Source organism: Ylistrum balloti, unplaced genomic scaffold (assembly GCF_031769215.1).
Source record: "Ylistrum balloti isolate Yb309-2 unplaced genomic scaffold, AGI_CSIRO_Ybal_v1 Utg370076, whole genome shotgun sequence".
In the NCBI taxonomy this organism is placed as follows: Eukaryota; Metazoa; Mollusca; class Bivalvia; order Pectinida; family Pectinidae; genus Ylistrum; species Ylistrum balloti.
The window spans coordinates 1,403,569-1,428,762 of NW_026782115.1; the positions used below are offsets into that span (position 1 = coordinate 1,403,569).

The window sequence follows — 25,194 nt, forward strand, 5'->3', positions numbered from 1 at the left end:
AACGAGTCTTGTGTACTTTAAATTTCAGTTGGAATTTTTATAACTCTCACATGATTAAATATTTTTTCATGCCAAACTTATTTCATGTTTGAGTATGCTGTCCTTTATGACGTTTTAATGTAATTTGTGTGTGACGTCAGGTCAGTAACGTCGTTTTGAATTTTTTGAGGTTATGTTGTCTAACGACGCCCTGTTTGTAGGAGGATATGATATGCTTATGTAAGCCTCCTTTTGATATCGCGAATGATCAATGGAACTAAACCCAACTTTATGGTGCTACCATAATAAAGTATACAGTCAGAGATCCCCAATATCCTTCTTGTCACATTATGATGACAATAAGAAAACACTCCTTACAATACCACAATGTTAAGCATTGAGCAGGGATATTTAAATCAATATACAAAACGTCCTCACAGGGACGAAAGCTGAACGAAGGGTCAAAAGTGAGGAAACATCGTGAGACAAATTAGAAAATAACATATGTTTAGAAAGGTTGAAAATATTAGATGCCAATTTTTGTCACATCCTACGAATCATGCAATGACAGCAGGTACAATTCTTACGTCCCGCTTGCGTAAACTACTGATTTCACAAAAGGTGAAAGAAATGTGATTCATCCACAGAAATATCACGTGGACTTTTCGGTGATATCGCAAGTATGTTGTTTTGTGGGTTTATTTGATATGATGTGGTTTAGCATTGATTTATTTTCTGCTATTTTTTTCCATAAAGGTATAGCCGAGATGCTGTGGTTGATTGGTGTAGTATTTTTAGCTCCTGTTTGCCATGCACAGGTAAGTGCAAAACGGACATAAAGATAAATCAAATATATTTGGAATGTTATCAGGAGAAACTGAATCTGATGAAAGAATTTTCTTTCTAGTCTGCTAATATCAGTTATACAGTTCATGGATAAGCTATACGTTATACAGTATTTCTACATCATGAAGATGCTGAGTCAGTTATCCCTTTCTTTAAAGACTTTCTACGCTTTGTAACAGGTTTGTTGTATATAAACGAGCATGATAGAGGAACAAATAGCAGTTAGTGTTTCTTGCCTGAGGAGATAAATCTTCCATATACAATAACCTGTTCTATGTTGGTTTTACATAGATATTATACACCCATTAAAATGATCATTAGGAAACATTGAAGGAAATAAAAAGAATATTGACAATTTTCTATATAGATGATCCATAACTTTTAATTATGATATGTACGTCAGATGAGAGGAAACATTACAATCGATAATTATATTTTTATGATTAAAAGTATTTTAAGTATAGAAAGAGCAAAATATTAAATGTCACATCTGTTGTAAATATTTATCTATTCAATGGCCTGTTCCCATTATCACGATATTCGTGCAAGAAGTCATCAACTGACTGACAGACTCGTAACACATGAGGTCAAAAGATGCAGGCTGGTGAAAAGTTTCATGGTGGCCATAGTGATTTCATTGAGAGATATTTATTTTTTTGTATGATGTGAAGCTGGACGTATTTGATGCTCTATAGCTTGCCGTTTGGTTCCGTTGTTGTATACCTTGTTCTCATTTGAGAATGTCACATTACTTATCATGGTTGACCATTTTTTAGACGGTTGGTGTCGACGATCATCTCATTCTCCTTCTACCTTTTTTCAGGAGTCTCCGTATATATCTTTTGTTCATATTTGGCCCTATTGTTATGGGATTTGAGTTGGAATTATGATTATGTTGCCATGTTGGTATTTTCTTCATGTGTTTTTTCAGTTCATTTAAGCTTTACTTTACCTACTTGTATCTTCACAATCAGGTTTTAGTGGAAAGCATTGTTGAGATATAACCCTGTAGAAAATAGTTAATGGGCAAAATATATTGATCAAGGTTTTGTAAACAGTGTTATTTTTTTTTAGATTTTAAGAAAGCTTTTGATTTAGTCAAACATGCTGTATTACTTGAGAAGCTTTACTTGTACAAATGTGATTTAAATACCAATACATGGTTTGATTAATATCTCAAGGACATGTCACAAAAGTAATCATTGCAGGGAATATATCCAATCCGCTTGAACATTTACAATGCTTGTGTTTTCCTCATTTCATGTTCTGTAATACAGTCTGGTCTGGAAGTACTGAAGCTTCTCTAGACAAACTGTCAAAAGCTCAAATGTGTGCTGCCAGATTGATTTTTTAGAGAAATCATATGATGCTCCTTCAGCAGAAATGTTTAAAATTTTAAAAGTGATGTCAATTCAAAATTTTTTTAAGTTCAAAAAGTCAATTATGACATTTAGTTGTATAAATAGTGTGGTACCACAATCTCTTTCCAGAGATTTTATTTGGCTGGAAATATTCATCAGCTGTCTACAAGACGGGTATATAGTAATAATGTATTGACTTCAAAACACTGGACAGCTTATCGTCCAAAACATTGTTATGTATCTGGTTATCAGGAATGGAACAAACCTCCAAAGCAAACAAAAAAAAAACTGAAGCATCCCTTTCAAACAAAAAAAACTAGTGTGCTATTATTTGAACTCTTAACGACCTATTTTTAAGATTTTCTTTCCAATACCAGCAATGTTTTACTCTGTGCTTATTAAAGTATAACAATGTCAATTTTTTACACTTTACTGTATAAGTATGTATGTATAATAGACAAATTGTCCTTTAATGATAAACCTATTTGTATGAACTTTTGTGCATTCTGTATCGGTGATAAATGTATGAAAATCTTATAATTATGTTGTGAACAATCATGTCTTTTAACATATACCATGTTTTACTAACATGAGGACACTGTGGAAGACTAGACTCGACTAAACAGATTCTTAAATCCTCATGAATTGAAGCATATTATTATTTTTTAGCTATATTTTCATTCTGATGGATTCTTTTTCAGGAATTTTCTACATACAGTTCAAGAAATTTTATATCATAAGAAATATCTGTCATCGAAAAAGAAATAAATTTACTACTTTATATTCAATTGCAACAAAAATGAGGATTCCACTGATAGGAATGACAACCGTTAAACTAAAGCAAAATATTCGGCATGTAATGTATCGATAGCATAGCACACATTACATGTAAATAACTATTTATATCATATCGTGTGTAGTGGGTAATCAACGTAGACAAAGCGCGTCGAATTAAACAGTTAAGTTCACACAATGAAAAATGTTGAATGTTTTCACAATCATTCTTATCATTGACATTTAAGATATGATATATAATGACCTTGGTACTGTTATCCTTTTAAAGAATCACAGGAACACTATAAAATTCCAAGAATTTGTATATTATTTAGGAACGATATAACCGAACTCATAGATTTTTCAAAGATCTACTCCCATGTAATGATAAAATTTAACAACTTTACCTTCCACGGAGAAGATAATATAAATGTAATTAAATGATCGAAATTCACAATGTCGCTGAGTTGCTTCACATTAGGCGCCTCATGCAATACGCAGCGGACACCAAAATATATATGCATAGCATTGAATATCATTGAACCGGAAAATTCATGCATTTTTTTTTACTATCGTTCCGATTAAATGTGGTATATTGTAGCCTGCTTGTTGACTTTTAGGAACTGAAATAAATCGAAAGTGATACCTCATCAGTCTGATAAGTGTATTAATATGATTGATGTGATTGATTTCTAAGTAGGTAGACATTCAGTAGATTCTGTTTTATCATTTGTACGTTTGTTGATACTTTGTTCTTACTTGATGTTACTAATATCTATCCCGTGAAAGACAGACTTGGATAATAGCGTCTTAAAACAAAATATCATTTTAGTAACGCTTTGTGTAAAGTAAATGTTTTCCTAACTGGGAAAATGAAGTTGTTTTATATTAAATACTGTTCAATTCTGCCTATTCTGCAAATCCTGACACCTCTCAGAGGAGGGTGCAGGTCGCCCCCTCACATCGCCAGAACACTGACGTTCGTCGGTAACACGATACTCGACAACAGGAAGAGTCGCGGAGGCGGAAACCCTGTCAATCGATCAATCCATCAAATCAAATGTCTTTGTGTAACTGGATTAAAAAAAACTTATTTCATTTGCGCTACTAATGAAAGATTTAGATATTATTAACAAGGATTACAAGTTCGTTTGATTACAATTCCGAAACAGACTTTATGTAACATCTTGTTAAAGAACTAAGTTAACACAGCTTACTTGTGTGTATGACATTGGAAACGGAAATTTTGAACGGAAATCCGGCTTTTATCGGAAGCTCCTTCGTCATACATGTATTGAAGCATTTTCTTAGATGTTTTTTTCTGTAAGAGCAGGGCAGTTGACAGGAACAAAAAAAGGTAGGTAAAACCAGTCTATTTCTTTCGGATTATTCTAACGATCCATTATGACAAAAAAGTGTCATTACCTGCTTGATAAAAGTACAATTAAAAAAAAAAATACTCATTTTATAGAAACCAATGGCAAATAAATGTCTTTGAACGTTACTGGGCGTTTTCAATCTGAAATATGTCCGAGTTTTAATTATTTGATGACAGTCGAAATGTGATTTTTAAAAACAAATGTATATATTTTTCACAGTTACAAAGAAATAGAACATTAATATCAAACGATTTCTTTGTTTCCAGATGTTTAAAGCAATCATCTTCGTCGCATTAGCAAGCATTCAGATATCGGTAAGTGTTCAAACTGTGTTGTGTATACTGTTAATGGAGTATTATCATCTGTATTTAATGACGTCACGTCTGTCATTGTTCAGAGTATAAAGTATTGAATAGATATTCAGTAGGGAGAATGATAATTCTGTAGTTAAGGTGTTTCCTTCAGCTTTGAAATATAAAGGCAAATGAAGTTTTTAAATACGAAAAAATTTGAATTCGTCATCTTGGTAAACGCTGACGAAGTTCATTGCTCTGACGAATGATGACATTTATCAACGACAAATCATTCCCAAACACCGGATTGACATCGTATACACGTGTTTCCTTACACTGGCATTCGACGTCATTGATCTGCAGTGACATGGCGGAAACTGTCACAGGAATTGTCATCATAACATTTTTCACTCAGTCACTAATACACTGGAAACATCAGATTCATCTTAACAAAAAGAAATGGTGAAAAAGGCGTGAAATAAGAATTTTTAACTCACCAGAATGGTAAAGCGGATAAGTTGCCAACTTTTTGTACTAGTCAAGAACTATGGCTTATAAATGGCATTTCGTCTTAAAAGACTCCGTGCGAAATAAAAGATAACGAAAGGAAAAAAGTCGCTACAGCGAAAAAACGACAGAATGGAAATCCGCTAACGCGAAAAAACGAGAAGACGCTAGACGGATAAAAAAAAAACCCAGAAAAATGACGCCATTTTATTTCTGGGTCAGCGGAATTGAAAAAACGAGAGGTAGAGCATCACCAAAGATAATGAGACCAAGACAAATTATGCTATATTTTTGTCTACTCTTCTAGAACGACTGCCTATTAGGCTGAAAAAATGTCGGGGCCAAAGGAATTTTGTAAACATACATGTATATATGTATGAATGTCATAATGAAAGTATAGACAGCTTTCTGAACACAATACCTAACACATCAGTACATTGATGTCCCTTAAACACAATATTGATAAATTTGTTAAACACAGAAACTGGACATCAATGATTCAGCTCGTTATGATAGATTTTTAAAAATCAAAACCTAAATCACGGAGCTATATGATTGAATAATTTTACTTTCCTAGAATAATGAATGAATTGTGTTTCTAGAAATACAGTATTCTGAAAAGATAAGAAAGACAACGTTACATATGTAATTTGAAGCTGCTTGGCACGCTATTTTGCTCGAAATTTCTATTCACTTCAGCCACTGTTCTTAAACTTGATACACGCTATATTCCAAGTGAAGCAGATATGGATTTTAAGGCGTAATGTATTTCTAATAGAAAAGAAATAATAAAATGTTCACAGTATGTTTTTACTTTTGTAAGTGTGCGAGGTAATATGTTCATAATTTAAATTTAATCACCCTTTAGGTTTTATTCATTAAAACACATGAAAATGCGACACAGAACGTTCCTATCTTTATTACAGTATAACTGTGCAGCTATAACGCCTGATTCTCAATGTGGAAGTACAAAGGGATGTTATCCTACAACTTGTCCAGTTAGTGGATGTACCGATTTCCACCTGAGTTGGGAGGACGAAGGAGAGTTCATGCGGTTTCGAATGATATCGACCATCTCTGTACAGGGCGATGCCTGGGCAGCAGTAGGCTTCTCTACAGACAAATTAATGGTTTGTATACTTATCTAGTGAAGGGGACCCATCTATAGCTTCGGAAATTATTATGATGTGTTGTAATGGGCTTATTTCAGAATTCTTATCATATTAAGTGAAAAAAAGATAATTGATGTTGATGTGCCAGTGGCGATGTGTCTTCTAAGTCTTAAATGTATATTTTACAACAATTACTAATCAAGCTGTTTGGTTGTGTTAATTATTCAAGTCATCCAAAAAAATTAATTGGTGTCTTCTTATGTTTTTTTTATTTGTTTCTGTACCTGACAAATATATCTTAAAAAAGAAAATAACAACATATGCTTAAGAGAATTAACATAATTCCATATATATATATTCAAAATATACACACACCGTACACAATTTCAAACAGAAAACTTCACAACAATTTTTTAGTCTGTTTCTTCACACTATGATCCCGGCCCATAGACAAACTCACGACCAAGCTGAACAAACAGTCCATGCTGAAATGATTTACTAAACGTAGCATCACACTAGCCAGTAGAGATATAGCACCTGCCGTAAACCGCTAGACAACCCTCATCCTCAGGAGTCACAAACCACGAGACAAAGATCTCCCACCACATCAGACACTGACCTCGACCTTCAACCTTGCTTAGCTGACCTAGACCCTGGAAACCTCGTGTTGGGTTGGTCGATCCTGACGCTGTAGTGGTAGAGTTAATTTGCTGGTCCCGACAGCCTAGATGTAGACTATCGTTCCAGCATGCGAAGCTGCAATACTGCGTCATCGGAAACATGTATACTACAGTCATTTCACATTTAGTCTTACCTAACACCTTATCAAAATAATTATTACTTGTCTTATCGATGTATCCACCTATTTAGTTTCTTGGTATCCACCGTGTTTCATCTTCACGTGTAAATGTAGGTCAGGTGATGTTTTGGTTGTTAAATCTTCTATATCAGTTTAATTTATTATTGATAATGGGTTTATTTGTATCCTCTCTGTGTGCAAGTCTACCGGTAATATATTCTCTTGTTGCGCTTCTCTTTGATATTGGTCACATGTTGTCGGCTCTCCTTATTGATAATTTCTGTTGTTTTTTTTCTGTAGAAAAACACCAGCGTGGTGATGTGCAGAACGGACACGAGCGGAGCGGAGATTGGACATACAGACGCAGCCGCGTACACCTACAAAACACTAAATGTATCTATACTTCTTTCGGATTTGATAAAAAAAAAAAAAAAAATCCGAAGTTTTCTCTAAATTTAGTCACGCCATTCAATGACGAAATCTTCTCCGGATGTGTCAATGACAGCTACTTAGAATATGATATACGACAAAGAAAAAGTCTGCTACTTCCGAGGGGGTTGTAGGATTCTACCACAAGACAACATCTGTCGGAGAATTCTTTGAAATCGTTCTATTTTCCCTTTACTAGTAGATACTGTAATTGTGATTATGCATTTGTGTGTAAATAAGTCATGTATACACAAATACAACAATATTGTACAAAACTGTTTCGTACGCTTGTTTCGTCCTTAAACACCTTTCAGTGATGTTAGATGCCGAAAGTGATAAAGTGATGAGTATTAACAAATATAAAAAAGCATTTAAGGGAGATAACTCTTACCAAATAATTTTAATCTGTTTAAAAAACTGTTATTACAGTATATTTACAATTTTTCGCAATTTTTTCACTGATTGGGAATTTTGTTACGTAGATAACCAGCATATGTCTTCTTACCTTTACAGACAACATCTAGCCTAGCGAACGTTACTGTTGCCCGAAACGGATCTTATCTTACTTGCCATTTCTCTCGTGTTAAAGTACCGAAGGAGTTTCCCAGTCAGATCTTTCCCCTCAACCTAACCACGCTCTATATCCTTGAAGCAAACGGCCTAATAACCAAAGGTAACATCAGCAGATAAAAGACAATAAATAAAAATAACTCAGAACTACAAAAGCCTGATTATGTATCGTATTGAAATACGATTTTACATAACATTAAATCTCAGAGGGTCATTTAATCCTATTTTATGATCAAGACATTTGTTTATATCTATACTTCTTTCTGCCTAATGTTTGAGAGTGGATATTTATTCTGTTTGCCTTCCTTGCAATGCACACAAGTAACCGATAAATGGTACCAAAGACAATCACGTGACATATATTATAATTCATTATCAATTAATTGTTTTCAATATCTTATCTTTTTTCTTGATGTTGTAGGTGATCCTGTTAAGCACACGAGAAGAGCGGCGGGTACAAATCCTGTGGTTTTGATGGAAATAGACAAGACGACTTCTGCTCCACTATCCACTGAGCCCACTTCTACAGATTACACCTCCCCTCTTACCATCTCAACTGCAAATGACATTATCAGTTCTGCACATTCCATGTTTTTGACATGCGCGGTAGCTGTAACACTCATGTTAATGCCATAGACCTGGTTATAACATATTAACGGTAGCGTCATGTAACCAATGGAAACGATGATGTTACCAATGGGAAATATTGTTATTATTAGAAAAGTTTGATGAAGATCAGAAGTTATCAATGGATGTAATAAACTGAAACGCTTTCTAGATAATTTTCAATGGGCTTTTTTTGGTTATTTTTTAAATTTTTTTACTTATATGAAAACCATTAAATCGTTTTTCATGAAAACATGCAGGGACAAACAAAGAAAATGAAACATTACGGGAAGATTCGGGTTCAGTTTTTTTCACACGAAAAAAAGTTCTATTAAACTTTAAATAAATTCTTGAGTTAAGTAATAAATATCATTCATATAAAAATTATATCGTTCATACTGTATTTGTATAAAGCTATTTGAATGATTGTCAAAAGGACGTTATGAAGAAAAGAATCATCATGCGATTTATTGTCCAAAAAATCAAACAAGGCAGAATGCAAGGTTTGGTCATGGCAAAGGGGAAATACTTCAAATTGGGCTCTGGGATTTTACCTTGTCTCAGTGTCTTGAAGATATCGACAGTCATATTATTTTAGCTGCACGAGGTTTCTTCAGAACGATGAAAATGTCATTAAGGGTTCTAGTAATTTTGTCAGAATTGCTGTAACTATCGGACATAAGATTTTTCAATCCTACAAAAACGGTTCAGAGTTTTCTGTCTGAGTCAAGTAATTGTGATAGAGAATTATACTAAGTTCATATATCTTAAAGGTATATTTAATACATTTTAATCTTTTTTTCCATAATATTGTATTTATTGAAGTATGTTATTCGAATAAAATATGAAAATTATGAAAACTGAGTCAAATTTGTTGGCACTTTTTGACATTCTTTGTTCTAAAATTTAAAGAAGGATTGCATTATAACGACCATCCAACAGTAGCTGCTGTTTCTGGTATTTTGGGATATGATGTATGATATAAACCACACGATTCGTAGTGTTTGCAGCTATTCAGAGCAAGACGGAATGTGAAACAGATTTTAAAATGGCCGAAGGCAGATAATTGTAATCTGAAAGATTATAGATGTGGTATTGATAAGTTGAATTAAGAAGACATGTATTTTCTTACTTTATATTTTCTATCGTGAGTAAATTATCGGAAATACCTCATATAGTGTTGTTTTTATTTGTTCTTGATTGATAAACAACATACATTCAAGGTAGAATTCCGAATTTAAGTTTTAATGATGAAAAACGTTCACAGCATGGAATCAATCACAACCCGGATGTTGAAATCAAATGGAAGGAAGAAACCCGAGAGAAGCCGAAGTAAAGAAAACACGACACGAACTTCAGCAAAACACCATTGAGATATCGAACTAAGAAGTAAATATAATGAAATGGTAGTCGAGGTTGAGATAACGACATCGGAATTTCACCGTCGAATAACATTATGGAGATAAAATCATCCTCATTCTAAGATTATCAAAGGTTTGAAATGGTGTAAATATTGGAATTGCAAAAGAAGTGAAACTGTGACGTATTTTCTCTCTGTAAACTGTATCAATCCTTTGAAGTCAACTTGTCCTTAAATTGAGGTCAGCATGTAGGCCGAAATATATATGCGAAGAAACGTTTCTGTGAATTGATTATCTGTCAAAGTTATTGTAACTATATAGGTCACTGGTGTACATTTCTGAAATTCATCACGTCAATCTATGAATATAAAATAAAAGTGCTCGCTCCAAAGTAACGATAGAACGATGGACATCATAGAAAGGCTTCGGAATCTGCAGTTGACAATAGAATCATGTAAGTTGGCAGTATAATAATTTCAAATGAAATTTACTTACCATTGTTGACAGAACTTTGCAGTGAAGTATGAGACAACACCATGTGGCAGTTGGGACATTATAGTTTTTGGAGTTGATACAGTAGATTGAGAAATCGGCCTGTCATACGCCTATTTCTTGAAGTTCTGGCGTTAGCGACACATGAAATAGCCAGGTTCAAAGGGGGTAACTAATGAATAGAAACATATCCTTAAGATCGTCTTCAATGTTCTCTTCCCTGGTAATTCAATCTCAGATTTACCATGTCGTTTTTTTAAAGTTCTCCAGTGTCAACGTTGAACATATATATGAACAGGAAACACGGCCCCCATGATTTGACTTGCTTCAGAATGATTGTCATGGCAACCTAATGGCGATTCCTTGGTATACCGGAGATTACATGATGGATAGTATCAAATGAAAAAAATGTGTTATATCACATGATTTTAGATTTATATTATTTAATCTTTGTAGCAATAATTTAAGGTATACCTTGTATGTAATAATCTTTCTATATCTTTTTATATCATATAGAATTAAATTTTGACGTTCATGACAGTAAATTCGTCACTACAGATTCTTCCACATCAGTCGCTTATACAGCTTTCCACCAAGCTGTATGATAAACGCGACGATTTCAGTTTGCTTATCGGGAATTTTACATTTCTTGAGAGCAACAATCCTGCATCACCAACCTATTTCGCAGCTGAATCGATATTCAAGGGCATGTTCCCAATATCACAATTTTCGCGCAAGAAGTCGTCAACTAACGGACAAATTCGTAACACGTGGGGTTAAATAATGCAGGTTAATGAAAATTATTATCATCATAGTGATCTCATCGAGAAATATTCGACTTCTTTGTTCCGTTGTCGTATAACTTGTTCTCATTTAAGAACATGACATTACTTACTTGAATTGACCAAGATTTACACGGCTTGAGTCGTCGACGAAGCAGAAGACGCTTCTCTTCCAGAACACCTGGTCTTATTCTCATTTTACTTTTTCAGGAATCTCCTTGTCAATCTTTCTTTTGTTAATATTTTGCAACATTTATTTTTAATTTAAGTTTGGATTACGATTATGTTGACATATTGATATTTTCTTAAAATTTTTATACAGAAGTACTTAGTAACAAGTTTCTGTCAATTTGTAAAACAATGTGATGACGTTTTGAAACTATAAATTAGTGTCATTTTCTGAAGGTTGAGAAGGTTGCTCAAAATTGGTTGTTCTAGATTAAAAACTTAATTAATATCTTTATGTGAACCACAGTAGTTAGTAGAGGAAAGACTTTTAAGAATTGTTTAAATCTGTATTGAATGAATTTGCTTCGGTTTCCTGTTTAGACGGTTGCTTCGCTGCCACCCGATCCAGCATGTGACGTGACGAAGGGCTGTTTTTCGGATTGTGCTGGCTCCCAGTGTTCATTCCTGGTGACATGGAGGACGATAAGCAATGCACAAATTGTATTTGAAATAACTTCAGCGGTATCTAGCGCGGAGAGTTGGGCAGCCATTGCATTTTCTGGAGATAGAGCAATGGTAGGCATCCCAGCTTCTCTTTTTAATTGCATTTAAACGTATTGAGAACTGGTTGTGTTACGTTTCGTTATCGATTAATATACGTAATATCAATTAAAATCAATTAAAATCATCATTAATTGTTATGATCTATAAAAATGCATTAACGAAGCCTATTTGCAAACTGAATGAATGCGCGTAATTATGTAAACATATACTCCATTAATAAAAATTAGTTCCAAGAGACCAAGAGAAGGTGGCGAGTTGCCATTGACTCCTCCATTCATTAGCAAGTCAGCAGAGCTAGATTCTTTTTCATCGAGAAATGAAAAGAAATAAAAATCGGAAAGCTGCCTTTTGGGTAGAAACAACGAAAAAAATATTACATGATATGATATGAATGCGAAGATCGTTAAAAACATCAGAACACGATTACAGAAACTTTAATTCTCATCCATGATAACGTTTCTGTACATGTACTAAGATAACGATTGCAACAATCATATGGTTTATCAGTTGACCACATTTAATTGTTTGACAGGGATCCGACAGTGTTGTTGCTTGTGTGGCTTCCGGTGGAGTTATCGCCGCTGAATCTGGTTACACTGACGGCAGATCCTATAGATCTCTTTCTAACGTAAGTAAAACTGGCAGAAAATCATGTAGATCTAGATCATACCCATCTGTTTAATGTATGTAAAACTGACGGTAGATCATACACAGCTGTTTAACGAACGTAAAACTGACGGTAGATCATACAAATCTGTTTAACGTACGTAAAATTGACGGTAAATCATACACAGCTGTTTAACATACGTAAAACTGACGGTAGATCATACATATCTGTTTAATGTACGTAAAACTGTCGGTAGATTATACACATCTGTTTAATGTACGTAAAACTGACGGTAGATCATACACATCTGTTTAATGTACGTAAAACTGACGGTAGATCATACATATCTGTTTAATGTACGTAAAACTGACGGTAGATCATACATATCTGTTTAATGTACGTAACACTGACGGTAGATCATACATATCTGTTTAATGTACGTAAAACTGAAGGTAAATCATACACATCTGTTTAATGTACGTAAAACTGACGGTAGATCACACACATCTGTTTAATGGACGTAAAACTGACGGTAAATCATACACATCTGTTTAACGTACTTAAAACTGACGGTAGATCATACACATCTATTTAACGTACGTAAAACTGACGGTAGATCACACACATCTGTTTAATGGACGTAAAACTGACGGTAAATCATACACATCTGTTTAGCGTACGTAAAACTGACGGTAGATCATACACATCTGTTTAATGTACGTAAAACTGACGGTAAATCATACACATCTGTTTAATGTACGTAAAACTGACGGTCAGTCATACACATCTGTTTAACGTACGTAAACCTGACAGTAGATCATACACATCTGTTTAATGTACGTAAAACTGACGGTAAATCATACACATCTGTTTAATGTACGTAAAACTGACGATAAATCATACACATCTGTTTAATGTACGTAAAACTGACGGTAGATCATACACATCTGTTTAATGTACGTAAAACTGACGGTAGATCATACACATCTGTTTAATGTACGTAAAACTGACGGTAGATCATACATATCTGTTTAATGTACGTAAAACTGACGGTAGATCATACATATCTGTTTAATGTACGTAAAACTGACGGTAGATCATACATATCTGTTTAATGTACGTAAAACTGAAGGTAAATCATACACATCTGTTTAATGTACGTAAAACTGACGGTAGATCATACACATCTGTTTAACGTACGTAAACCTGACGGTAAATCATACACATCTGTTTAACGTACGTAAAACTGACGGTAGATCATACACATCTGTTTAACGTACGTAAAACTGACGGTCAGTCATACACATCTGTTTAACGTACGTAAACCTGACAGTAGATCATACACATCTGTTTAATGTACGTAAAACTGACGGTAAATCATACACATCTGTTTAACGTACGTAAAACTGAAGGTAAATCATACACATCTGTTTAATGTACGTAAAACTGACGATAAATCATACACATCTGTTTAATGTACGTAAAACTGACGGTAGATCACACACATCTGTTTAATGTACGTAAAACTGACGGTAGATCACACACATCTGTTTAATGTACGTAAAACTGACTGTAGATCACACACATCTGTTTAATGTACGTAAAACTGACGGTAGATCATACATATCTGTTTAACGTACGTAAAACTGACGGTAGATCATACACATCTGTTTATTGAGCGTAAAACTGACGGTAAATCATACACATCTGTTTAACATACGTAAAACTGACGGTAGATCAGACACATCTGTTTAATGTACGTAAAACTGACGGTAGATCATACATATCTGTTTAACGTACGTAAAACTGACGATAAATCATACACATCTGTTTAATGTACGTAAAACTGACGGTAGATCATACACATCTGTTTAACGTACGTAAAACTGACGGTAAATCATACACATCTGTTTAACGTACGTAAACCTGACGGTAAATCATACACGTCTGTTTAACGTACGTAAAACTGACGGTAAATCATACACATCTGTTTAACGTACGTAAAACTGACGGTAGATAAATCACACACATCTGTTTAACGTACGTAAAACTGACGGTAAATCATACACATCTGTTTATTGAGCGTAAAACTGACGGTAAATCATACACGTCTGTTTAAAGTACGTAAAACTGACGGTAAATCATACACGTCTGTTTAACGTACGTAAAACTGACGGTAGATAAATCACACACATCTGTTTAACGTACGTAAAACTGACGGTAGATCATACACATCTGTTTAACGTACGTAAAACTGACGGTAGATCATACACATCTGTTTAACGTACGTAAAACTGACGGTAGATCATACACATCTGTTTAACGTACGTAAAACTGACGGTAGATCATACACATCTGTTTAACGTACGTAAAACTGACGGTAGATCATACACATCTGTTTAACGTACGTAAAACTGACGGTAAATCATACACATCTGTTTAACGTACGTAAAACTGACGGTAGATCATACACATCTCTCAACGCTGTCGATATATCTGTATACATATATTTCCATTGTAAGACAAAAAGCAAAGATGTTTTTTAGATGTCTTATTCTGTGTATTTAGTATGATAGAAAACAAACGAAATCATAATTATCACATTTATTTACTTATTACATTGTTAAAAAGCTGATAAGATCGTGGTTGTCAATCAAATAAACAAGGGGAGGGAATTGGTAAAACAATAATCAAAATATCACTATAAATACTGTTGTTTCGCCCTCGTAATTTACAGTTTTATTCCATTATAAGATGTATCACACATTTCAGAAAAATCTGGGTTTGACAGCTGTCGCTGGCTCTTTGGTTGGATCAATCCTCAATTGTAGTTTGACCAGGACGATGGCAATACCAGGACAGCAAGAGTTTTATGATCTGCAACAAAACTGGCACATTCTTTTTGCTCGAGGCCAAACATCATCTGGTATTAAAGAATTGACTATTTTCTCATAATATGAATTAAACAAGCTATTAGGAATTATAACAACAAAAATAAATTTTGATTCTTATCATTGATGTGATACTATTTTCAAGGTACAGGATAATTAATGCAATCTAATAATACTGAACCATGATGAAAATGTTTATGTGAATGGTGACATTGTAAAAACGTTATATCTAATTATATTATTTACGTAGCTGTAATAGCTGTACTGAAAATAAACATTTTCAAGATTTTTTAAGAACTTTTCCCTCTGACACTGCAGTACAAAACAAAATGTTCGGCATTAACATACCATTGTAGTCTATTGTCGCAGGTAATATGAAAATGGACGTAGTCAGCTTAAAGAAAATGGTGGAGTTTTTTCTGGGTGGTGCATTTCCAAGTCTCAGTAGAGCACACAAGTGATATATATGACAAATATAATATAATTATACTTCGATGTATGTTTTATGTAATGCTCCGTACAGGTACCCCAACGAAACATTCAGAATCTCCAGTTATCAGTTCACAAGAAGTGGATTTCCAGTTGACCTCGACTTTAGCTGGAGCAGCCGTGTCTTACCCTCTAGTCAAGGCACACGGTGTGAAAACACATTTTCATTCATTACACTTCTTTACATAACGCCTGATTTGAAACACCAAAAATAGAAATATTTCATGAAAGTGATATGAGTTTCATTTTAGAGAAAATCGGAATATTCCTATCTTTTATTTTCGTGTTCAAAACATTTAAAGACACATTGTTTATTTTTGTTGTATTTTCTAGATGCCATCAATAATTTGTGAAATACAGATAAGATTGTAAGAAATTTTCTGGCAATAAAACACACGGGTTGAAGTGCTGGTTTCTTTATTTCAGGATCTCTAATGATCTTCGCCTGGGTGTTTGTCGCCAGTATTGGTATATTTGATGCCAGGTATATGAAAACTATCTGGCCGGATTCGACCCTCTTCGGACAAAAAGTTTGGTTTCCGGTGAGAATGTTTTTTTATTATCATGATGTTTTATTCAGATATTTTAGTATATACAATATAGTTACAAAAAAATCCCATCTAAAAACTGCAGAAAACCTGTTTTTTTATTATTTCTAATTTCCTGAAATTTTCTATTTAGATTCACAGAATTTGTATGGGGACAGTCCTGAGTCTCACTGTGACATCGTTCATCATCATATTCGTGGAAGTTGGAGGCTATGCACATGTGCGTATATTGGTGAAATTCGTATGTCTTAAGTGGGTTTATTATCATTATTATTAAAAACTAACCGATGATAAGTAATTATAGCTTACTGAATTTTAAATGCCACCGTGTCCCAATACTGGAGACCTATGTGGTAGGAATCGAGTTTGGTAAACGATCTGGTATTCACCAATTTCATAGTAATGGTATGAAGACTCGGAAAAATAGATAAAAACAAAATCTAAAAATGAAAAAAAAAACAAAAACAAAAAAACAAAACAAAAACAAATGTCCCGGCTGAGCTTTAAACCTACAAGGCGTTATAGGGTGGTGTCATGGTTCTACATAGCTACGGCATCGTTAATTTATCAACTATTTGTTCCACAGTACCTTTAGCAGGTAACCTGTCAATAGTCCTTTTGTAAGAAAAAAGCAGCCGATAAGTTTTTTGGTGTTATCAAAGTAGCGAACTATAGATTAATACTTCCGAGTCTCTCAAAAACTTTGTTAACAAAATGGTTGACCTTGAAGAGCAATCGCATTTAAAGTGGATTTCAATTGTGTATATTTGTCAAGTCAACCTTGTACAATGCCCTCGTGTGATCTGGTCATCTTATCAATCAGGATATACCCGAATCAGTAGTACAGTCATTAACATAGAAATCAGGATTGTAATATAAACACTGGTTTAATTTAATTTTCTGAATGGAATATTACTATGCTAGAGGAATACATTTCTAGAATTAATCATGGTTGTGTAACTAATTAGTGAATGTCATGAATATCATAAAAATTATCTATCTTCTGATGTTAAACTATTTTTTTTAAAAAGAAGCACTTAGTTTTACTTAGACAAACTATAAGGATCGAAAGACATACAAGTATAAATACATCAAAAATACGACACATAACTGTAAATTTACTGAAAATATATCGTCTAATTGTGTTTCTTTACCTCCCATGGAATATACTGTATCAGGGCTCGATATCTGCCAGATTTATCGGCCCCATTCCCAATGAAAAAAAGTATCTTTTTTCCCAATTTAGACCCAAAGTTTTCCCAATTCTAAGGAAAACGCCGCAATTTTTTCTCAATTCTAAGGGCCCCGGGCCCCGGGCCCCAGTCCCAAAATGGGGTGTAAGAGCCCTGTGTATAAACATTATTTTTTTTTATTTTCAAGAATATAAGCGTGGCAGCAGGTAGTATTGTATACGGACGTTACCATCCGATCCTGGGGATCATCGTCACTACCCTCGCCGTGATTAACGTATGTAAAACATCGTGTTTCTACATATCCTCCGTCACTACGTAACACATATATAATATGATGTGTTTCATTGGTTAAAGTGTAGTAGAGTTTATGCTTGTAAGACTGGATGTTCCAAATTATGCGGTAGTATATTTGCTTAACAATATTGATTTTTTTTTTTTGCCTTATCATGTATCAGTTTTAGTTTTAATCATCTTTTCCCCCTTAATAGTGTATTTTGCATGATTCCTTTGCAGCCCATCATGGCTTTGTTCCGTTGTGCCCCAGATCACGAAAAAAGACCCATCTTTAACTTTGCTCATCGTCTCTGTGGAATTTCTGCACATATTATTGCAGGTGATACATTTATATATCTGTTGTATTCTGGCTTCTGTTATGTAGTGTTTACAATTCAAAAGGATATTCTTATCGATTGTTTCCACCACTATGTAATTATACATTTAACAATTATTCCAAATTGTCATCGTATTTTTCTGTAAGTACATACATTTGACAGTGTTATGATAAGTCAGACTAGGTAAGTAATTAATTTCTTCTATTGCTACTACTGCTTAATTTTGACATCTCATTAAGATTAAAGATTTCCTACGGCTGTGAAATTACTTTTTTTTGTCTGGTGGAAAGAGTTTCCAAAAGACTTATTCCATGGCAACAAACTGTGCCCCTCTTTTGGCTGATAAGTTTATGTTTTATGTTAGGCATAATATATTGAAGAACTTACCAAAAAGGTCACACTTTCCTTGCCAAATCCTTTAATGTTTCTTTTATTTATCTAGATGCTGTATTTCCTTTAAATATTAAGTTAGAAATGTACCGTACCCATCGTATAGACCAGCTAGAATTGGAATTAAGGAGACAGCACCAAGCTGTATGATCAGCAAACGATCTCGAATTTTGCTATCCTGAATTTTCCATTTCTGGATAGTATCTTCCTCCTTCCCCATCCTATGGTGTTTACACGTGCCAGTTGATTCGATACTTTAATCTATACTACCATTTCCACTGAAGATTACCAGGGAGTTTTTATAGTCGACACAAACATCTCATTGGGAAATATTCTATTTCTTTATGCATTATATCGTATGACTAGTGGTTCCGAAGTCGTCTACCTTGTTCTGATTTTGAAACACAAGATCTAATTAAACAATGGAGGATATCTTCGATGAAGTAAAATGCGTTTACCATTCCGGAACTTACGTTTTCGTGTAAAATTTTCTTTTGTTCATATATGCCGTCTTTTCCTTGATGTTTAGCTTTCAGTTCACACGTTGGTATTTATGATAAGTATGACATACATCTTAAGAATTGAAATTTTTAGTTTAGGTCAAACGATAATTTTTTAACTCTTTAATATTCATTCATACTTGAATTGAAGTATAAACACTTTAAATCCGATGAAATATTTGAAAACTGAAAATCCTGTTGGCAAAGAATAGAAAGTATTACTTAATTAATCAGATCAATCATTTTGACGTCATATGTTTATTCCAGCTTTAACAATCATCTTTGGGACGTATCTAGAAAAATCTCAGGTAACCGGAAGTGCCTCGGCTGTGGCGATTGCATACATTTGGGTGTTTATGATTGTAAACATCGTTTTGGAAGTGTACTTGATGATTAAACGAAGGGCGGCGACAGGTAGGTGAAACGATACATCAGGTAGATACTTACCACAATGCGAAATTTAGCATAAAAAAATTTAATATAAACATACCTTTTATTGTGAAATATACTTTGCCTTCGAACAATAGAGCATACTTCCCTTTTGTGGATAGTTTATATCATACTTTCAATTTACTTGACTAGGTCAATCTGGAAACATCGAACTTGTCAGTGAAGGCGGGAGGTATTCGCAATCACCGGAAGGGCTGCGAGAGGTTTGTTTACACGTATGAGCGCACACTTATTGTCTCAGTTATAGTAACCTCTCATTAACAACTAATTCCTATTGAAAGGGATGAGCCTTCATACTCTGTCAGGAATTTCTTCTTAATACTTATCCAATCCAACGAGTGGTTGAAGAGTATTTTTTAAGAATGGCGATGAATGCGTACACGATAAAAAATACATCGTCGTCATAATCATCATCTGTTTTTGTTCCATGGATACGTCTTTATCACCATACGCACCAAAGGTATCCTCAATTAAGAATTCCTCTACCCTCATTCATTCATCCTCCTTATTTTTGATCGTGAACGTTTTGATATCTGACACTTTCCTATGGTTTTTCTTGTAGGTAGAAGATTTTGCCGTGAAGTGTGCATTTGGGACCCAGATATTACTCATGTTCGTCTTCGCCTTGACTTTGCTCGTGCTCCTCAACATTGGCTGATACATATCATTATGGTAGTTTGACGGGACTTTTGGGTTGAAACCTTGATATGTTTGAGGACTACAGCCAAAAGTACACAGCAAGGTCAAACCTGACTATTCAATGGAGCTTATAGCAGTTGAACACAGTTTGTTCCTCCGGTGTATCTACTGCACAGGACATTACGGCGATATCACCATCTCACTTTAAGACGTAGCTTATGGTTCTTTGAAGTTTTCTGTTGATCTCTTTTCTAGTTATATGTTTTTGACGTTTTGGAGTATATTGTAAAATAAATTCCCAAAACCCTTTTGACTACATCGTGTGATTTCGTTACATACATGTGCTATTAATATAATTAGCATTCTCTAAAACAGGGATTAGGCAATATCAGCATTTCGACACTTTACACCAGTCATGACGAAATGTCTCCGACATCAAACCATACATAATTTTGGATATGTTTGTTTTATATGTGTCTCCAATATCTCATAAGGAGAATCAGCTAAATTATTTTAATTGGAGATATAACAATTCCCCACTGCAATCTATATCTTCTCCATTATATGCCAATCTTTGTGCTCTTTAAAATGACCAATCAAGAATTTTGTCTCAATGTCGTAGATAACAATTAATCTCCCATATTTATTCATGTTGTTGAAGACCTTTGTAGCTGAATATCTACATTATATGCATGAATGAAACAGATGATGTTGCTGAATTGGAAAATTCACAATAGGGAAATTGAAGTCGTGACCCTAATCATACAGCTTGGTGAAAACTGTCCTTGATAGTTTCGTTGCAGGGAAAGATTGAGATAAGTGACTGATGTTAAAGAGTCTGTTTTGTCTTTGATATCCAATTCTGGTTGTTAAATACGATGGACGAGGTCAATAGATTAGTAAAAAGAGTAAATATCTATTCCTGGAGATCTTCACAAATATTACAAATGATCTTAAAACGTTTAAGAGTTTCGTTCGAACGAAATATTTAACAAAGATATGGAACTCTTACCAACTTCACGCCATCTGTAAAGTCCAAGGCTGCATAGAGTTCTCCTGGTGCGGCATATTCAACCTTCATCTCAAAGCGTATGTAATCCGATTCAAAATTCAACCATTTGATCAAATAAGCATAGCGTCCGCCGGAAGTACATATCCCAGGCCGGTTTTACAATAAGGGTCCAGTGGAATCACTCCACAAGTTAGCTATAAGAAAGAAAAATAAGGAGAAAAAAAGAAATCGCAAATACTATTTAAACTGTGTTTCATATATGCTGAACACCAAAAGAAAAGCAAGTCCGACGTAAGAAACGTGAAAATGTACGTACGTTTATTATGGGGTTCAGTATATTCTATATTCCTTAACACTAACACGAAACCTCCATTAGCACCCGCATATTACTTCTGGTGACATTACAGATATTGTTATAACTCTTTGTCGTTTAAGCTTTGTTATATGACTGAAAATAGCTGTGATTGGCGAAAGATCTCCCTCAGGTTTCGACAAAATGCGAACCTGAAACTTTCGAATTCCTGTACAACAGGTTGCTATCGCAAATTAATAACCTAAACAGGTTGTGTCATTGTGAAAAAAATAATTAGGTATTAGTAACCTTGTTTTTTCATTGCATCTTTTAAGGCTATCTCTAGTTTAATCGACTATAGTTGAGTTTAGAGTCATTGGTCCGGGTATGCAAATAGGTATATGACGTCAATGTGATAAACGATCTAGAAAAAAACAATTGAATTTAAGTCCAGAATTATGGGACTTCTCTTCCTAAATCATCCACAGATTATTGTTTCTTTATGTCATTATCATTTTTTTTTTAACTATTTCGTGAAAAGTATATATTCAATTACAAGTTTGAATTCACAAGTTTTCATAAAAATACTCGTGTTTGAAGAGCGACTTCATTTTACATCTCCTTTTTTCTTTTGTATGTTGCAATGCTTCATTTTTAGATTTTTCCCGTTATTTAAAAGCAGTGCTGATTTCCAAGAACCTCTGAATTATCACCGTCGTGTCTTATTCTGGATAAAGTAGCATCTGACTATATGTGAAAAGTCATAGCGAGTACCAAACCAATGTTAATTATATAGGGTGTTCAGGCTATAAATAGTTTCAGAGACTGTACCCGGGCAATTGCTTTAAATATGTTTTTATTCTGAATAAACGAAAACTATCTGAAATCGTTGAGTAAGCACAGTATAGCACTATTAAATAGTTTATTATATCAAACTAAGTAATCTAATCAGACGATACTCACTATATTCTAGTTCTCAGTGCGTCATACAACATATACATGGACATACTGTCATGTATGTGTAATGAGAAATATTACAGAAATATGACTGTATCTGCTCACACCTGGTATGTTTGCTTCAGAAGGATACGTTTTCGTTAGACATAAGAACTATTGTATGTCGTGACGGTGCCATTAGCTAAAGATTGATTTGTTACAGTCTAAAACCTATAATTTTAGGAAGGACTCCTCATTTAAATTCATTAATTATCAGCCACGCGTATTTTATTCTATGACTTTGTGATTCTTCTAATGGATACGGATGTTTTCTCTTCCAGTTAACTAAACATTCTGAAGAGAAAATACAAAGTGATAGTTTAAAGTACTTTCATTACGGATGAAAGAATTGTGCAAAGACAGACATACAAACGAAAATAAAACTTTAATTTCTATCTGTTATGCTTCATGTGTAAGTTCGAATACATATATTGGACGATTTGACCTGAAGATTCGATTCTTCTTTCCACAAATCATAGTCAACTAGAATAGCGTGCTTTTAGATATAGCCTCCATAACCTTTTTTCACTGCTTCAAACTGTTCTTAAACCATCATTTCTACCTTCCATGTTTATAAATATTTCTTTGATATTCTTTCCCTTGACCTAACACTCATTATCAGATGATATGATCATGATATAGATGTAGGTCGTCGTTAGTATGTGAATGTTTTTTTTTTTTAAATGAAACAATGAAGAATGTATACAAATAACAAATGGTTTTCGATAACGCTCGAGTTGTGTCAAATCAATGTTACACCGATTGGATATTTTTAACTAAATGAGTGTGTATGATTCAGCATTACGATACCATTTCAAAATCTGCTGATGGGATAATCGATGACGAAATAGGATAGAAGTTCGTGTAACATAAATAGTAGAGATATATTACTGGTTGTACAAAAAACTCTGTTCTAATAAAGCAAGCGCCATCAGAGACGGGTCATGCTCACCGAACAGGACAAAATTTAAGTAAGGAAAATAAGAAAGAGTTATAAGATTGTTATTAGTTTTGTGCACTGCCCTCCATCTCGTTGACATCAGTCTTTCTATCTATGAAGTTTTATGTTGATAAATCTTACAGTTTTTGTGTTGAGCAAAAATACGACGGACGGACAAAGCGGCGACTACATGTTCTCCCTTCGGACAGCATAAAAATGTTTACGAAATATCCAGTGACGAAATAATTTTTATGGATGCATTTTATTGATTTATATCAAACTAATATCACGGCAGTATTCATGAGCAATTCAATATACTCATGTTTTATCTACAGAGATGAATGTTCCGTACTGCTGTAGAATATATTAATTTCTGTTGATTATAACACGATCTGTTGACTTGTGAATTGACTATCTGTTTCTCTGTATGTTTTCAAGTTCGCCTTCTTCGAAGTTGGTTGTGCATAGAGGTAACATAACTAACTTGAATTAACCAGTGAAGAGTTGTCGTCGATGAAAACGGAGACGTTTACCCATCAGGGATTTTTATTTTTATTTTGTTATAATGGGACTCCGTTTGAAGTTTTCTTTAACTTTACTCATAGTTGCCCAATTTTCATGATATATCAATATTCACAAGAGGATAGATGTGTCATGAAAGGTCACAGTAAACATTGGAGACCAAAATCCTACCTCATAGCAATTAAACCTGTCATTAAAATCGGACATATCAAGGACACACGCATGGAAAAAACTTTTCAATACAAAAGTAGCAATGCTGTATATGCCGGGTAAGGTATGCTGAAATGGTCATCAAAGTAAGAAAGTGACCATTTCCCCCTCTTTTTATGCATCACTTTTTCATCAGATGGTAGCATTCGAATCTAAATTCCTACATATTCAACTATTATTTCTGTTGGTAATGAAGCTACTGAAGATGGAATTCTCAAATTTTGTAGTCATCTTATTCGCCTTATCTCAGATTAGTTAAATAGAGTAAAACACAAAAACGTCGATTTGCAGATGTTCCAATCAAGTTTACACTAGATCTCATCCATTTATTAATCAATTAAAACTCATTACCTAGACATATTTTTTAGAAATGAAAACTTTGAAAATATATGAAAAGCCAATATCTAGTGGTTAAAATACACAAAATACGGACATGTCTGTGGAATCTTAATTCAAACTCAAACTCAGTTCTATGAACTAGGGAAAATATGATGTACAACCAGGTGATCTGTAATGGCAAACGTCTTCTTCACGACACCCGCCATGTAGACCTTGTTTAGTGATGTCACGTTCCATATTAAGACAACGTGAACAACAGAACCAGTTTTATGTAAGATGTGCATTTTTCGGTAGGCAAGCTAATTCAGCGTGCTTAAAGCCTTGAAACTTTCCTTATAATCTATCCTTTTCTTGAGATTATCTGGTGACGAAATATCGCGAATTAAAATAAAGCCAATTTCCGAAGAGAGGTTAAGTCGATTAAACAGATGTAGCTGTTTAATTGACAGTTAATGTTTTGGGTCACAGTACCATGTAACAGAATCTGGACTTAATATGACAGTGATGATATACGTGGTTATACAGAAATAACAACACATCAAA

General features: G+C 34.1%; 1 protein-coding gene across 1 annotated transcript; it reads left to right on the top strand.

The window, feature by feature from the left end:
- The first annotated feature begins 739 nt into the window (after positions 1–739).
- On the top strand, positions 740–20,545 carry LOC132549699 (putative ferric-chelate reductase 1). Its single transcript, XM_060213652.1, has 12 exons — positions 740–797; positions 11,840–12,034; positions 12,555–12,650; positions 15,402–15,555; positions 16,044–16,157; positions 16,436–16,551; positions 16,691–16,777; positions 17,938–18,024; positions 18,264–18,363; positions 19,519–19,665; positions 19,834–19,904; positions 20,264–20,545. The coding sequence occupies exons 1-12, from the start codon at positions 747–749 to the stop codon at positions 20,357–20,359; spliced, it is 1,314 nt and encodes a 437-aa protein (XP_060069635.1). The 5' UTR covers positions 740–746; the 3' UTR covers positions 20,360–20,545.
- The last annotated feature ends 4,649 nt before the right edge of the window (positions 20,546–25,194 follow it).